Consider the following 16,493-nt stretch of genomic DNA (forward strand, 5'->3'; position numbering starts at 1 on the left):
TCCATATTTTGCCATTTATTCAGATTATGCCACTGCTTTTATTTCTATTTTTGTGTTCGCTTTGAGGTTCTTTTTGGTTTAGATGAAAACTACATCACTTTTATACTTTTTAAACTCTGGTTTAAATTAAACATGTACATGAAAGGGATATAGTTCACCCAAAAATGAAATTAGCCCATGATTTACTCTCCCTCAAGTCATCAGATGATTAAAATCGGAGGAATATTTAAAAATGTCCTGGCTCTTATAATGCATTATAATGGCAGGGAATGGCTGTTTCTGTTTTGAAGTCCATAAAAGTGCATCCATCCGTCATAAAAGTGCATCCGTCCATCATAAAAGAGCATTTATCCATCATAAAAGTGCATCTATCATCATAAAAGAGCATCTATCCATCATAAAAGTGCATTTATCATCATAAAAGAGCATCTATCCATCATAAAAGAGCATCTATCCATCATAAAAGTGCATCTATCATCATAAAAGTGCATCTATCCATCATAAAAGTGCATTTATCATCATAAAAGAGCATCTATCCATCATAAAAGAGCATCTATCCATCATAAAAGAGCATCTATCCATCATAAAAGAGCATCTATCCATCATAAAAGTGCATCCGTCCATCATAAAAGAGCATTTATCCATCATAAAAGTGCATTTATCATCATAAAAGAGCATCTATCCATCATAAAAGAGCATTTATCCATCATAAAAGTGCATCCATCCGTCATAAAAGTGCATCCGTCCATCATAAAAGAGCATTTATCCATCATAAAAGTGCATCTATCATCATAAAAGAGCATCTATCCATCATAAAAGTGCATTTATCATCATAAAAGAGCATCTATCCATCATAAAAGAGCATTTATCATCATAAAAGTGCATCTATCATCATAAAAGAGCATCTGTCCATCATAAAAGTGCATTTATCCATCATAAAAGTGCATTTATCATCATAAAAGAGCATCTATCATCATAAAAGAGCATCTATCCATCATAAAAGTGCATTTATCATCATAAAAGAGCATCTGTCCATCATAAAAGAGCATCTATCCATCATAAAAGTGCATTTATCATCATAAAAGAGCATCTATCATCATAAAAGAGCATCTATCCATCATAAAAGTGCATTTATCATCATAAAAGAGCATCTATCCATCATAAAAGAGCATCTATCCATCATAAAAGTGCATTTATCATCATAAAAGAGCATCTATCCATCATAAAATTGCATCTATCCATCATAAAAGTGCATCTATCCATCATAAAATTGCATCTATCCATCATAAAATTGCATCTATCCATCATATAACTGCTCCACACGGCTCCAGGCCTTCTGAAGCGAATCGATGTGTTTGTTTAAGAAAATATCCATATTTAAAACTTTACAAACTGTAATCTCTAACTTCAGCTAACTGTCGTCCGACAGTTTTATGATGGATGGATGCACTTTTATGATGGACGGATGCACTTTTATGGACTTCAAAACAGAAACAGTCATTCCCTGCCATTATAAAGCTTGGAAGAGCCAGAATATTTTTAATATAACTCTGTATTCGTCTGAAAAAATAATGTCATACACATTCCTAGGATGACTTGTGTGAACTATCCCTTTAAACACTGCTAATCAAGTCTTTTTTTCTCTCCACAGGTACTTGCTATACGATTTTTGACCTTGGATTTCGATTTGATATAGCATGGTATGTGTTCAGCAACATTTGTTAAGCCATTCTGATATCTACAAGACCTAATTTAAGACTTGAATTAAATGTTTCTTGATATCTAGATAATAAATGTTTTCTGTCACAGGTTTTTAACAGAGACTTCTCCATTTATGTGGGCTAATCTTGGAATTGGCCTGGCCATCTCTCTCTCTGTTGTTGGAGCTGCATGGTGAGTTTGTCCATTTCCTCTTTTTAGTCTGTAACAAAAGCTGACAGCTCAGAAAAACAACATATGGGAAATTTTGACATGTTGTAGTACAGTTTTCCATATCCTCTTCTGCAGTGCTCAGTTGAATAGAGGGCCATTAAAAAAAGCAGCAGTCAATTCTTATTATCAGAATTGCAGCATGCTTCTTTTGTAGTGTATATATGTATATGTATATGTATATATATATATGTCTCATACATGTGGAAAATGATGTATTTTGTCTTGTGACTCTGCAGGGGGATTTACATCACTGGGTCCAGCATCATTGGTGGAGGAGTCAAAGCCCCTAGAATCAAGACTAAAAATCTTGTCAGGTATATGCACTGTGCTTTAAGGGATAGTTCACCCAAAAATTAAGATTTGATGTGTATCTGCTTTCCCCCAGGGCATCAAAGACACAGATGACTTTGTTTCTTCAGTAGAACACAAATGAAGATGTTTATCTCAAACCGTTGCAGTGTCAATCTTATAATGCATGTGAATGGTAGCAAAATCTATGAGAGTAAAAAAAACATGCACAGACAAATCCATACTAAACCCTGCGGCTCGTGAAGACACATTGATTTCTTAAGACACGAAACGATCAGTTTGTGCGAGAAACTGAACAGTATTTATATAATTTTTGATAGAGATGCACCGATTGCAATTTTCTTGGCTGATTTTTTGTTAATGAGATCGGCCGATACCGATTTTTGCCGATTCCGATTTTCTTTCTAAGAACTATAATTGACAGCATATACAAACAAAAATCCACGTTTTCTTCAAAGCTAAATTTAATTTTTATTCTACAATAAATTATTAAACATTACAACAGAATCTTCTCTCACTTAAACAACTCTCAAAAAATTGGTGTTCTGTGCCTGGAAAGAAGTAGAAATAACAAATAACTGAAAATCAGTTGCTTTGTGAAACTAAACATTATAAATTGACCTTTTTCTCTTTTCTACTTGTCTTACAAAAGTCAAAAGATCCTATAAATGAACAAACCTGAAGTGTACAGTACTCCTCAAAATAATAGTTCAGTAATTGGGTAATAAATGTTACCAGCTAGGGATGTCACGGTGCCAATACCATAACAATTGTATTATTATTACAAAGAGCTGGCGCTAAATCTACTGAAAGCTACAACAGTAGCTCAATATATTCTGTCAAGTAATTTTTTTTTAAACCAAACTTGTATTTTGACGGGTTGCTGTTGCCCTTGAGTGCCTGTGTTCATGATATGACAGTTTTTCTCAAATGAAACGGTAAATTCTCATGAAGTGATGGTTTATGCGTTCGGCTGGTCATGAAGTCCATCATTTCTTTGTAATTGCTTTGGTCTTTTTACTGCTTATACCAAGGAAAGATAGGAGAGGCTGCAGACCTGTGGCTGGCTCTGAGCTCTGGCCAGCTTTAGCCGTTTTACCTTCACTACCTTCTTCAAACTGGGCAGTTCCACGGGGTGATGGAGTTTTAAGTGTCTAATTAGGTTTGTTGTGTTGTGCGCTTTCCTGGTGGTTCCCGCTAGGGCTGTCAAAATTGCTCAAAAATGATGTTCGAATATTCCTTCTAAAAAAAAAGCACGAATATTCGAACTATTCGAACATCTGGTTGCGCATTTTATCAATGACGCGCATTACGTCAATAACAGGACAAATTAATACAAAGAGACATAACTACTTATATAGGTAGTCTATTTAAGTTTAAACATATTTGACAACATATTACCTACACAAAAAACAAGTAAATCAACTAATGGCTAAAGACCGCAGACCTCATCTCTCTCGCCCTCACGCTCTCTGCTCATAACGGCTTTAATGAACAAACACATTTCGAGAGCTGATCAAGAGTTTTGTGCAAGCAATTTAAGGTCACGACTCTTGTCCAAAATATAGCAGGCTTCATTCAGTGATTGAAACAAATATTAATATAAGTTTTACAGCATATTATTGAACGCTCCGAGCGAGCTGTGCTGTGGTAAACATGGAACTTTTCCTTGACATGAAACGGTAAATAATCAAACCAGTGGAAGCAGTGCATTTATCCTTCATTCATGCAATATCTATTCAGGCAGTACCTCGGCTGCATTGCTTGACAGAACTCCATGAAGCCGCCCCATCCACGACACTGATCAAGCTCATGTCCTTACAAATGAACAAAATTAATTTCTCCGTTATGGCCTCGCGTGTTGCAGACAGAGAGCTTGTGGCGGGCGATGCAAAGTAAGGCTGGTCCAGTTTGCACATACAAATGAGTTGCTTATATTTATAAAACGAGCCTACAAAAGCATAAAGTCCGTTTAATAAAGAAAAGTGAAACTAAGTGAAAACTCACTAAAGTGTTTAGTGAAATTATGAAACATTTAGATATCATAAATTGAGTTGTATAAGTTAACGTTACATTTCTACATACATTTTGTTCTCATGTCACAAGTAATATCAAGGTTTATTTTGATCTGTTTTACATGATTCTTTTGTAGTGTGGTTTTCGGTGAAGTGTACTAAAATAAATATCGTCACCTGTGTACATTAGCCCACTTCTTCTCGACGCTTTTCCTGATAGTTTATAGAACAATTACTCCGAGTCGCCATCTGTCGTTTCAAAGAAAGCACAACGCCGAGCGCGTCAAATATAAACGCCTCGGCCGTTTGGGGAGGAGCGCGCGCAGTCAGCGGAGGCTCGCGCTCTGGAGACGGGCCAAAGTACACAAGGCTTCAGGCGCGCTAGCGCGCCCACTCGCAAAGCAGACAGCCACGCCTCTACTACCGCGGGCGTTTTTTCCCCACATTTTTTTATTTATTCGAATATTAATTTTCACCTTCGAAATTCGTTTTTTAAAAACTATTCGAATATGTATTCGAATTTAGAATATTCGTTGACAGCCCTAGTTCCCGCGCTCGTGCTCACAGCCGCATGTAGACGGATCGGCTCAAAATCGGAGACACGTGAGACTGATCGGCCGATCACCGATCAGGCGTGATCATGCAGAAAATCGGCCAATTCCGATCCCTGGCCAATCAATTGATGCATCTCTAATTTTTTACCTCTAATACGCCATTATGTCCAACAGCCTTCAGCGTGCAATCACTTCCGGTAAGTGAGGTCAATGACCAAGTACATGATCTGGCGTAGAGATGCGCGCAAGAAATCACTTCCAGTGCTTGCGTAAACTACGCCAGATCGTGTACATTGACCTCACACACCGGAAGTGATCGTGCGCTAAATGCTGTTGGACATAGAGGTGTATTAGAGGTCAAAAATTATATAAATACTGTTCGGTTTCTCACACAAACCGATCGTTTCGTGTCTTAAGACATCAATGTGTCGCCACGAGCCGCAGGGTTTAGTATGGATTTGTCTGATAAATTTTGTTACCATTCACATGCATTACACGACTGACAGACTGACACGGTTGGAGTTAAACATCTTCATTTGTGTTCGACTGAAGAAACAAAGTCACCTGTATCTTGGATGCCCTGGGGGTAAGCAGATACACATCACATTTTCATTTTTGGGTGAACAATCCCTTTAATGTTTTGAAGTTGTTTTTTTAGCTGCCTGATAGTCTGATAAAATCGTAATAAAACAGTAATAAATGCTGCTGCATCTGAAAGCCAGAGGGCGCTCTTGTGCAGAAACTCCAAATATGTGCCACAGAAATGCGATACACGTCATTCAGGGAAATCCCTCTGAACATCATACTATCGGTCAGATGAATAAACCGATTGAAGCCTTTTGATTAAACATGGCCGTAACCACCATAGACATTGACAAGTCCCCCCAATAATTAGAAATGGCCAAATTGTCCCCCTCAATATTTTAAATTCTTCACTGCTCTGCTGCACTTCATTATGCAGCGCTCTGGATGTTATTAGGATGACAAAAAGGTTTAAAAGTTACATTTTAGTCTGGTTGGTCTGGTCTAACAGCGCTCATCAATGTCAAAAAGATTGAGATGGCCAATCAAATTAAAGTAGGCGGGGTTTACGTTCTCTTTTGGGTCTTCACACACAGACGAGCACCTCAAATCTAATTTATGTGTGATTATGAAAGCGCAAAGGCTGTGATTTTAATTAAATAAATATATGTACAGTGTGTTAGTGAAGAGCAGCGTTTAATCACAGAGCTGCTCTTCACTAACACACTGTACATATATTTATTTAATTAAAATCACAGCCTTTGCGCTTTCATAATTGCACATAAATTAGATTTGAAAGACTGCGAGTTTGAGTCGCTTATTGTAATGTGTGCCTGAAAAAACAACACACGTCAAACATCTTCACAAACTAGTAATGCGAAGTGTTTATAAACCTGTTGTCCAACAAAATACAACGTTTAATAACCAGTTTTAACTTCCTTCATATCGTCAGTCGAGCTGATGTGGCTTCTTATCACAGAATGTCAATAAGTGGATGCATATTTCATATTACAGACATAGACTTTAAGAAATTGATATCACAGATAAAAAGCACATTTTTATAATAATATTTTGTTTTTACAATAAATCCTTAGACCTCTCTAATGATTTTTAGTCATAGGCTGTCTGCATATTAACAGGTAAACCATCATTTTTTTTGTAAAATACGTTTCCTGTCAAATATAAATATTATGATTATTATAGTTATATTTTTTCTTAAATGCTCTATTTAAAAAAATTAATAATGAAAATGTTATTGTAATAGTAATATTTCTTATTTTTATTTAGCAATAACAATAATTATTATTAGTCATTAATATTTGAACACAATGTTTTTATATACAATATGCAATATATAATGATCGCATTTTAAATCACAATTTTTACCAGAATAATCGGAATTGGATATTTCCCCCAAATCGTGCAGCCCTATCGGGACTAATAATATATTTGCACAAATTAATGCAAATATTGTTTGCAAATAGTCCCAAAAGGATTATTTCCCAACTAGAAATATATCTAGAATTTCGTTCACTGTTCTGTTTCTTTATGCTTTATAAAAATAAAAAATAAATTGCCCCCCCCCCCAATGTTCACGACATGGTTACAGCCTGACTAAATGCTTCTCATGTTTGGAAAGATTTTTGACGTGTGTTGCTTTTTCAAACTCGCGGTGCTTTCAGATGGAGCAGCTTTTGCTTCACTGACAAACTGCGCATAAAAGATCATCGCAACCTTTGAGATTTCATAAGCGCGATAAGCCAAATCATGAGAAGAATGATTTATCGTGCAGCTCTAGTTTGATAAAGACAATCAAGGTTCAAAATGAGCAAATTTGAGCATATTAGTTGCGTTAAAAAAGGCTAAAATTAAAATGAAGTCAAATTTGAGGAAAAAGTCAGTGAAATATATATATTTTTTGGCTCATGCCGCTTTTGTCAGATGAGCCTTTTTTTCTCCTTATGATTCCATCTGTGTTGTAACTCGGGTTTATTTGCTTGCCTAAGGCTTTTTTCTTTGGCTCACATTTGCACTTGGTGACAGATCATTTATTTTACTTTTTCCCTAGCATTATCTTTTGTGAAGCTGTTGCCATTTATGGGATCATCATGGCAATTGTCATTAGCAATCTGGCAGAGGTAAGTTAAAGCTTATTTACCCATTTCTTTGAACGCATTGGTTTTAGAGTAAATCTTAAGTTCTAGGTTTAGAAAAAAGAGAGCAGATGTTTTCCCTGAGATTTTACAGCATTTAAATGAGCTGTGTTCAGGGTTTCCCACGGCTCCTTGAAATCCATGAATGTTTGAGAATCTGAAAAAAAAAAAAAAAAAAATCACGTTTTTGGGAATAAATATAAAAGTGAGAAGTTTTCTGGAAAAAAAATCCATATTATTCCCTCCGGTCCGCTAATGTGTTATTTCACCAACACTTCGTGGCTGACATAATAGCTTGATTTACGTTAGTTACACACATGTACGCGTTACGTGAAATGTTTCGCTAGTGAGGTTGTGTGTTGTACGTTGCCATGACATTCACACACACACACGAAACTACTGCAATGGTACCTCAACGTTTTCAGTGCTTACACAGAACCCAAATATGTTCAGTCAATGACTGTATATTAGGGGTGTAACGATTCGTTTTAACAACGATTCGATTCGTATCATGATTTGAGGTTGTCGATACGATTCAACGACGATATTGGTTCATTTAGAACGATACGATCCGAAACGATTCAGTGACTTGAAATCGATTCAGTAACTTTTTAGCCAAAAATTGTGTGACTGAAATAAATTTCTGGATACTGGTCAATGCAGGTGATGTTTCCAAGATTCCTGTTGTTTCTTGTAAGGGAATCAGGTATCAATTAATTATGGATATAAACAAACAAATAAACAACAATTAATGGCAAATACATTCAAATTTTATTTGAATAAAGTGCAACCAACAGTTTAGGTTGAATTAACAGGAAGTTAACCTTTTCTGCTCTCATTTTCAATATTCAATACATTTTCAATAAAAGCACAGTAAGTGCAACCAACATTTCAACAGTAGGTTAACCTGCTACTTCTGCTTTTGTTTTCCAACATAAAAATATTACAATATTAATATCAAAAATAAAGTGCAACTAACTTCTCTTCAGGTTTAATTAATAGTAGGTGTACCTGTTACTTTTGCTGTTGTTTTACAACATTAAAATAATACAAATACAATATTAATATCAAAAATAAAGTGCAACCAACATTTCTTCAGGTTGAATAAACTGGCTGAACCTGCTACTACTCTCAGTTTAATAAACAAACAATATTTAACAAAAGATAAAATGTAACCAACTACTCTTCAATGACTCTACAGATTTTTTTTCTCCAAAAATATCACCATGATCTGACCTCAGAACACTTCTCTGTGCGTTCATTATGTCTCCAGCAGTACTAAAGCTCGCTCTGCTGGCACACTGGGAATGCACAGGTAACATTTAGCCAGGGTTGAAAGTACAGGTAACGTTAGCTCTTTCTCCTGGTGGCTTGATCATTTCTCGCTCATTGGCTTCTCCTCTGCGATCCGCCATGCTATGTTTTGTTTTCTTAGCGCTGGTGCGAGGCAATGATGTCACAGATAGGCAGACTGAATCGAGTAACGTTTAACGCCTTTATTATTAAAAGTGCTAAGAAAAAACATCCATATAAAGTCTGACGTGTTAAAATCCAATGCGTTATTTTCTATGATCGATACAATCGATTGATTACCTTTTAAAACGATGTTAGATCGATATATGTCGTCCGGAAGGCCAACTTGCCGAGCACAGATCGATGTAGTTAGATCATAGGAAAATAAATCGATACATCGATGTAGTAGATGAATCGTTACACCCCTACTGTATTTTGTTCAATAAACATTTGTGATAATCTGTTGCCCAAATATTTTATTTAATGTAATGTTGAATTGCTTTGATTGTTAAGATTATGTAAAGCCATGAGGCAAGAAAAGCATATTCATATATATTCACACTTCTAGTTACATGAGCCTGAGCTCTTTTCAATAAAATCCAATGCAAAAGTTCATATCAGATCATTTTAGAATACAGTATAGGATGTACCGAATATTCTTCAGTTTTATGCAAAACAGAAATACGACAAATAGAATATTAGGGCTGGGCAAAAAAAATCGATCTTTCGATTAAAATGTGGTCGATTCAAAATCGATTCTCAAGGCCAAGAATCGATTTTTTTCCCGGGGGTTTTCCAGTTGATCCTGCCCGGTATCGCATATATGCTTGTCGTTAAGATAAAATCGAAGGGCAATCGCATCTAAGGAAGGCACGCGAATAACAGAGATGGTGACGAAATATAATGCACCATCCGGGGCTCGAATCAAAGCTCAGACGCCCCTGGAGGAAAAAGCCTCCATAAAAATGGACAGAGTCTGAATGACGGTCGGCTAAATCGCAAGAAATGCTTGTCCTTTACTGAAAATCATCCAATATCCTTTTTATGTTTTAGAATAAGTGTATCAAAATATCTTTAAAAACAAAATTGTATTGTATTTAACATAATTGTATGCATTTGAAATATAGAGTTCTGTTTTAATGTAGGCCTACCAAAGTGTACCTAAAATAAAAAGAGTTTAATATACAGGTTTGTTGCTCTTAATTTCTTTTTAATTACCCACTTGTAAACTTGTTCACTGTTCTTTTTTATAAATATAGTAGGCTATTTGAATTAAATCTATATTCATTGAGTTTAATCGAAATTGAATCGAGAATTGAAAATCGAATCGATTCGAGAGCTGGTGAATTGAAATCGAATCGAATCAGAACATCTGAGTCGAGACCCAGCCCTATAGAATATCAGATCTGTCATATGGCCAAAAGTAAAAGCATAGTTGTGTTTGACACATGAAAACTGTACCAATATCTCTTACAAGGAAACACGCTGTAACTCACTTGAGATGTGTTCAACATTAAGTCCTTGAATTTGAGGGTATTGGACCTGGAAAGTCCTTGAAAGGTCCTTAAATTTGAAGTTAACTAAGTTGTGGGTTCCCTGTGTATTACATAGTTGTTCTAAAGATTGTTTTTTTGTTGTTGTTTAATGTCATTTAGAACTTCAGTGGCACGACTCCAGAAACTATTGGGGCAAGGAACTACCAAGCAGGTGCAGTTTGCTTCTAAATCACTTCTCATCTTTTTTCTTTGTGCTTTTTTGGAGCCTCCGAATGACACATTGGTGCTGTCTTTTCAGGTTACTCCATGTTTGGTGCTGGACTCACTGTTGGCTTTTCAAACCTCTTCTGTGGCATCTGTGTTGGCATCGTGGGCAGTGGAGCTGCTCTGGCTGATGCCCAGAATGCCAGCCTCTTTGTCAAGATCCTCATTGTTGAAATTTTCGGCAGTGCCATTGGACTATTCGGAGTGATCGTAGCCATCTTACAGGCAAGTGTTTTTTTTTCCCTGAAATTACTATGTCAGGGCTCCAGACTAAAGGCCTGTTCACACCGGGACGATTTTCGCACGCGTTTATCGCCGACGTTTAACGCCTCGGGACTAAACAATGGGCGCCAATGTGAGTGTTCACACCGACGCGCAAAACGCCAGGCGTAAAAGCGTCATTTAAAAAAAAAAACGCCTCGGGTTCGTTTTTTTATTTTGATGCGGCGCGTAAAAAACTGTCCGACCAATGAGATCAGCGCTTTTGTTCACGTGCCTGGAGCTGCTGAAGTGACAGTAAAACACGACTTGGTGGCGCTCAAGCACAAAACGGTCTTGCCGAGCACACATTGATACGACGAAGAAGTAGCAAGTAGACAAAGAAGAAGATGAACTGCTAATGCTGCTTGCCAGTTAGCAAAAAGTGTGTGAATGGTTTTGTCCATATACATAATATGTCTATGGTTTTGGCAAGCACGTAAATACTGTCTCTCTTCTCCTTCTGTGTGACAAGCGAGTGTCAGAGGCTTAAAGTGCCGCAGCACCACCTTGTGTACCGGGAGCGCATCTACTGAATGTGCACGTTCACTCGGCGCAGCGCCAGTGAAAATCGCTTGGGTGTGAACACTCAAGACGCGCCGAAAAACGGCAGGAAAAACGCTGGCGATAAGCGCGCGCGATATTCGTCCCGGTGTGTACAGGCCTTAACTTTTCTCACTAGGAGCACAGTGGCCCCCAACTGAAAAACTAGAAAATGTAGGGGCGCACAACATAAATCAACATGCTAACCAAATCTACTAATTTCCACTGTATTACTAATAGGGATGGGTATCGTTTTAACGGTATTACTACTCTTACCGATACTGCTTATCGATCCGGTACTTTAACGGTATTCTCATCGGTTCTTTTTATTATACTGTATTTTTTTATTTTTATGAAAAAAACAAAACATAATTAAGAACATAATTAACATGGCTTTATAATCTGAGAAGTAAAATATCTATAGCAAAAGAAACAGCAATGTTTGAACAAAAATGTAAAACATCTATGTGTAAATGGACCAGTGTGCAGGCATTACATTAATATTACTTAGAAAGAACAAACCTACAAAGAAATCTAATAAAGTAATGAACACTGCATAGTTTTCACTGTATGAATTGATAGATTAATGCTTATAAAAGCTAAAGTTATTCATTCAAGAGATGTGAATATTTTCTATTTGCCTTTTGTTCGATTCGAATGAATGGCTCAATCGACAGCAGGTTTATTAGACGCTGCCCCTTTAAGACCGAATGCTGAACTAATAATATCATATTCTCCTATTTCTCCAAACTATTTACGCTCATTTAAGATATAAACTGTTAAAGTAACTACTCTCCAATCCGGTCATTTTGACACTGAATTTGATGGTTTAGCAATATTTTAATACAAGTTGTTGTGATAATTGTTTACTGAATAAAGCATAGTTTTCATTTTTGAATATGTTCAAAACCTTTTTTTTTATTTTTATTAAAAATTAAATAATCTGCCAGATACATAAATGTAATGTAAAAAAGATTTGGTCTTGTTCCGGTCGTTCACTTTCAGTCGTTAGCCTTGAATTGTTAGCATGACCTTATCAGACTTGATCAATTGATTTCTACTGACAGCAGAGAATATTAAAGTACAAGACATTTCAGCTTTTCTATTAAACATTTTGAAATCCATACTGTAGCCAATTGCGGTTTTTAATTATAAATGTCATTTTGTTCAATAACATTCTACTTTTTTTTGTTGGTACAAAAGCATTTGGCCTTTATGAGTGGCCTTTATTGATTACCCAAATAATGAATGAGAGAACTCAAATGGCATTCTCATCTTAGTTTTAAGGCCTTTTTACAGCAAGAGTATCTATTTGTTGTGGATATTCATTTCAAACAAGAATTTAGAGTGAATTTAGTCCTATTATTCACAGCAGTGTTATTGTCATTACAGCCGTTGGGGAACGTCACACAAAGATATTGAAGAAAATATAAAAACATTTTGGATCAATAAACCTAAAAAATAAAGAACTGCAGACAGGATCTGCATTTCACATGTCGGCAAATCTAATTAAATCAGCTAAATTGCCTGTGCGAGCGGCGCAAAACACAGAAAAACAATTAAGAATTCAATTAGAACAGAATATACTTTCTAGTAATTAAAAATAAAAAACAAAGCTAGTCAGAATGCCTAAAGAACTTATATTCATAAGCACAAGCCACCAATAGTTAAATTAGATGACCCTGAGTGATCAATATATCAAATAAAAATGAAAGAAAAAAGTATTAAAGGGATAGTTCACCCAAAAATGAAAATTAGCCCATAATTTACTCTCCCTCAAGTCATCCTAGGTGTATATGACATTCTTCTTTCAGACGAATAAAATCTGAGTTATATTACAAAAGTCCAGGCTAATCCAAGCATTAGAATTGGATTCATAGTTGCTCCATAAAGTCCATAAAAAGTGCATCTGTCCGTCATATAACTGCTCCACGCGGCTCTGGGGTGTTAATAAAGGCCTTCTGAAGCGAATCGATGCGTTTGTGTAAGAAAAATATCCATATTTAAAACTTTATCAAATAAACTTTCGACCGACCGCCTTCCCTGTTCAATTTATCTGATCGAAAGACTAACGCGACCAGGTCAGCTCGTCATGACGTCGTTGTCATGTACGCATCTTGAGTTTCACTTTTAACATTCAACACTTTTCCATGGAAGACAGTCGGTCGAAAGTTTACTTGATAAAGTTGATATGAATATTTTTCTTACACAAACGCGTCGATTCGCTTCAGAAGGCCTTTATTAACACCCCAAAGCCGCGTGGAGCAGTTATATGATGGACAGATGCACTTTTATGGACTTGAAAAACAGAGCAACTGTTAATCCAATTCTAAAGCTTGGATTAGCCTGGACTTTTGTAATATAACTCAGATTGTGTTCGTCTGAAAGAAGAATGTCATATACACCTCGGATGACTTGGGGGTGAGTAAATCATGGGCTAATTTTCATTTTTGGGTGAACTATCCCTTTAAAATAACGAAAGCATAGCCAGAATTGTCAACTTTTGTCTTTTTAAGCGCAGAGACAACAATAAACGCTAAACTGAAGAGGCAGTCTTTTTAGCTAAACGTGTTCACAGTGTGACTACAGAAGGATCACTTTAAAACAGCAGCGCATGTTTGAAATAACTTCTGTTTGTGATCCGATGTGGATTCTAATCACCGAAAAGGCAGAAATATACCATGCAAAAGACTATTTGCGCTAACCATTACCATAGTAAACATTGTAAATACGACTGCTTGAAGAAATCAGACATATCATGTATTTATTTTGATCTGTCAGTGCGTCTCGTCTCTTTATACTGGACTGTCTGATATCCAGATTTAGCGCTGCATGTCATAAAATTAAGCAACTTTTTCGTTCATTTTTCGGGAGCTTCCTCTGTTTCTCGGACTGAAAATATAACTTTTGGGACTGAGAGCGTATTTTTAAGTGATTGTTCTTTCTAAAAGTGATAAACTGTCCTGTGACTACAAATAAACAGAAACAGACACGACTGAATAAGTACGTGTGTCCTCTTTCTTTTGTGAAATAGCGGTAAATGCCACTTTATTTCTGTGTGACTGTGTAATCTCGACACAAATTAATTTATTATGATCAATGTATCCCTTATGATTGTAAACCTGTGGTAAAACATCGATGCTTGGGTTTAAATCTTTAAGTAAATGGCAGCAAACGGCTGCTTTATCATGTTGGTTTTGCGATCTGTCCAGTTTCCAGTGATTTCTTTCCGATTAGTTGTACCTTGAATGCAATGCAAGCCACTTTGGATAAAAGCGTATATCCCTAGATTGCATATCTTACATTTTAAGCACGCGAATGGCCAAAATACATTTTCATTTTGCTCTTGGTATTAATTGACCTTTAGTTTCACTTCATTCTTCATGTGAACAAACCTTTGGTTTACCTAACAGACAAAGTGCTGTCATGAAGCATGTTCTTCCCCATCTGGCTTCCAGCAGGATGATCTTTTGAATTATTTCTCATTAATATCAATCCAGCTACTTAAGACCACCCTCTGGAAAATGAATATTTGATCACCATTTCCAGTCACACACTGTAAATCGATCCGACATGCATAGTTGAATCCACACAAGAGCAACTCCTATTAAAACACATCAGTCTCTTCAGGAGAATATGTTTCTGTAAATATGTTTCTGTAGTCATTTTTTTTTCTCCCCTGCCTGTGTAATCATGAACTGTTGTTTTTCTCTCCGTTTAGACGTCGAAAGTAAAAATGGGAGATTAGATGACGCCACGACCTGCAGATCAAAGATGCTGTGCTGCAAACAGGAGGAGGTGTAAATACATAGTAAATTATTTAAATGTATTTTCCTTTGTGTCTGTTTTTAACCACCATTTTCTGAAGATTGAAATATTGTATGTGCACCAATTTGTCTTAAAAAGAGTGCATGATGATGTCTTTTTTCGTTTGGCATCTCATAATTTTGAACATGAAAACGTCTCTCAACGTTTTTGGCCATACCGTCATAATATCAAATTCAATATTTTTGATTGGAGAGGCGTTTTATTTATTAAACAACGACCCTTGCAGAAAAGACTGTCCCAATGTTTCTGCTCAGGGTGTTATGTTTGTAATCATCTCAAATCTCGATATATAGTTCCCTGTGATTGTTCTGTACAGTACAAGAGAAGTGATAAATTGCATTAGTGTGGCTGTAAATCGTAAAGTATTCTCTCGATCGCCATTGGCGTGATCCAGTGTGCTTGACCACCATCTTACATCTTGTGTTTTCCATGTCGCTACTGAACACTATCTTTGAGAAAACAGTTCTACCAAATCTATGATGTTAAAAAAAAGAAGAGTACAAGTCTCCAATTGTATTTCTACCGATGTGGAGCCTCGCTTTGTAGGGTTCTGCTTGGTCAAAAATAAGAGGATATAATAATCTGATGTGTGTACATATTAAAAGACGCTTTCCTTTGGTTTGTGAAGCATGCCATGCTGTATTTCCCTAGTCGTCTTGTGTTTTTTTTTTGTTTACATTTTGTTTGGGAAGCCAGAAGTGGTCTTTATCCCCTAGGTTCCTGTCATTACTGTATAACGTCTAAACTCAAAGCTCAAACTGAAAACGATCATCAAGGCCATATTCATTTTAAACCAGGATCATATTTAACAACCCATTTATTTCTTCACTTGCGTTGTTTGCTAAGGTCCATAGGTTATCTACTGAATAAATACCACTGGTTATGCTGTACTTAAATGCTTTTCTATGATGTGTTTGTGGAGGTACATGATTTTACCAACCGCTGAATGTCCAAAAATCATCTTCTGTTTAAGTTATAATGATCAATCAAATTGCGTACCCCATGTAAAGCACTGTAGTCTTGCGAAACACTTCAAGTCTGGTGACCGAGGACTGAGTGATGCTTTCATTTCTGTTGTTTTAATTCCTTTACATGCAAGTTTTTATTTTGAGACATTCCAACTTCGAGCAGGTTGTGGCGGATCACATGACGGGGCGGCTTTAGGGCTTCCTGGATTGGCTGTAAAGATGACCGTGTGACCATTTCTCCTGTTTCAGTGATTGTTAAATATGTTAATGTGGTGATTCCATTGTTTTGATGTGTATAAGTGGATCCTCTAGACTTCATAATCGTCCTTGAAGAAATAAAAGACATGTGAAAAACTGC

General features: G+C 36.4%; 1 protein-coding gene across 1 annotated transcript in view; it reads left to right on the forward strand.

Moving 5' to 3' along the window:
* The window catches only part of atp6v0b (ATPase H+ transporting V0 subunit b), a 17,305-nt gene extending 812 nt beyond the window's left edge, over positions 1–16,493 (forward strand). The window contains exons 2-8 of the mRNA XM_079819135.1: positions 1,652–1,700; positions 1,810–1,893; positions 2,169–2,246; positions 7,401–7,470; positions 10,434–10,485; positions 10,573–10,763; positions 15,061–16,493. Coding sequence (XP_079675261.1) covers positions 1,652–1,700; positions 1,810–1,893; positions 2,169–2,246; positions 7,401–7,470; positions 10,434–10,485; positions 10,573–10,763; positions 15,061–15,087 — 551 coding nt within the window. The 3' untranslated portion in view covers positions 15,088–16,493. The remainder of the gene's footprint in view (positions 1–1,651; positions 1,701–1,809; positions 1,894–2,168; positions 2,247–7,400; positions 7,471–10,433; positions 10,486–10,572; positions 10,764–15,060) is intronic.

This window comes from Gobio gobio (assembly GCF_949357685.1).
Source record: "Gobio gobio genome assembly, chromosome: 6".
In the NCBI taxonomy this organism is placed as follows: domain Eukaryota; kingdom Metazoa; phylum Chordata; class Actinopteri; order Cypriniformes; family Gobionidae; genus Gobio; species Gobio gobio.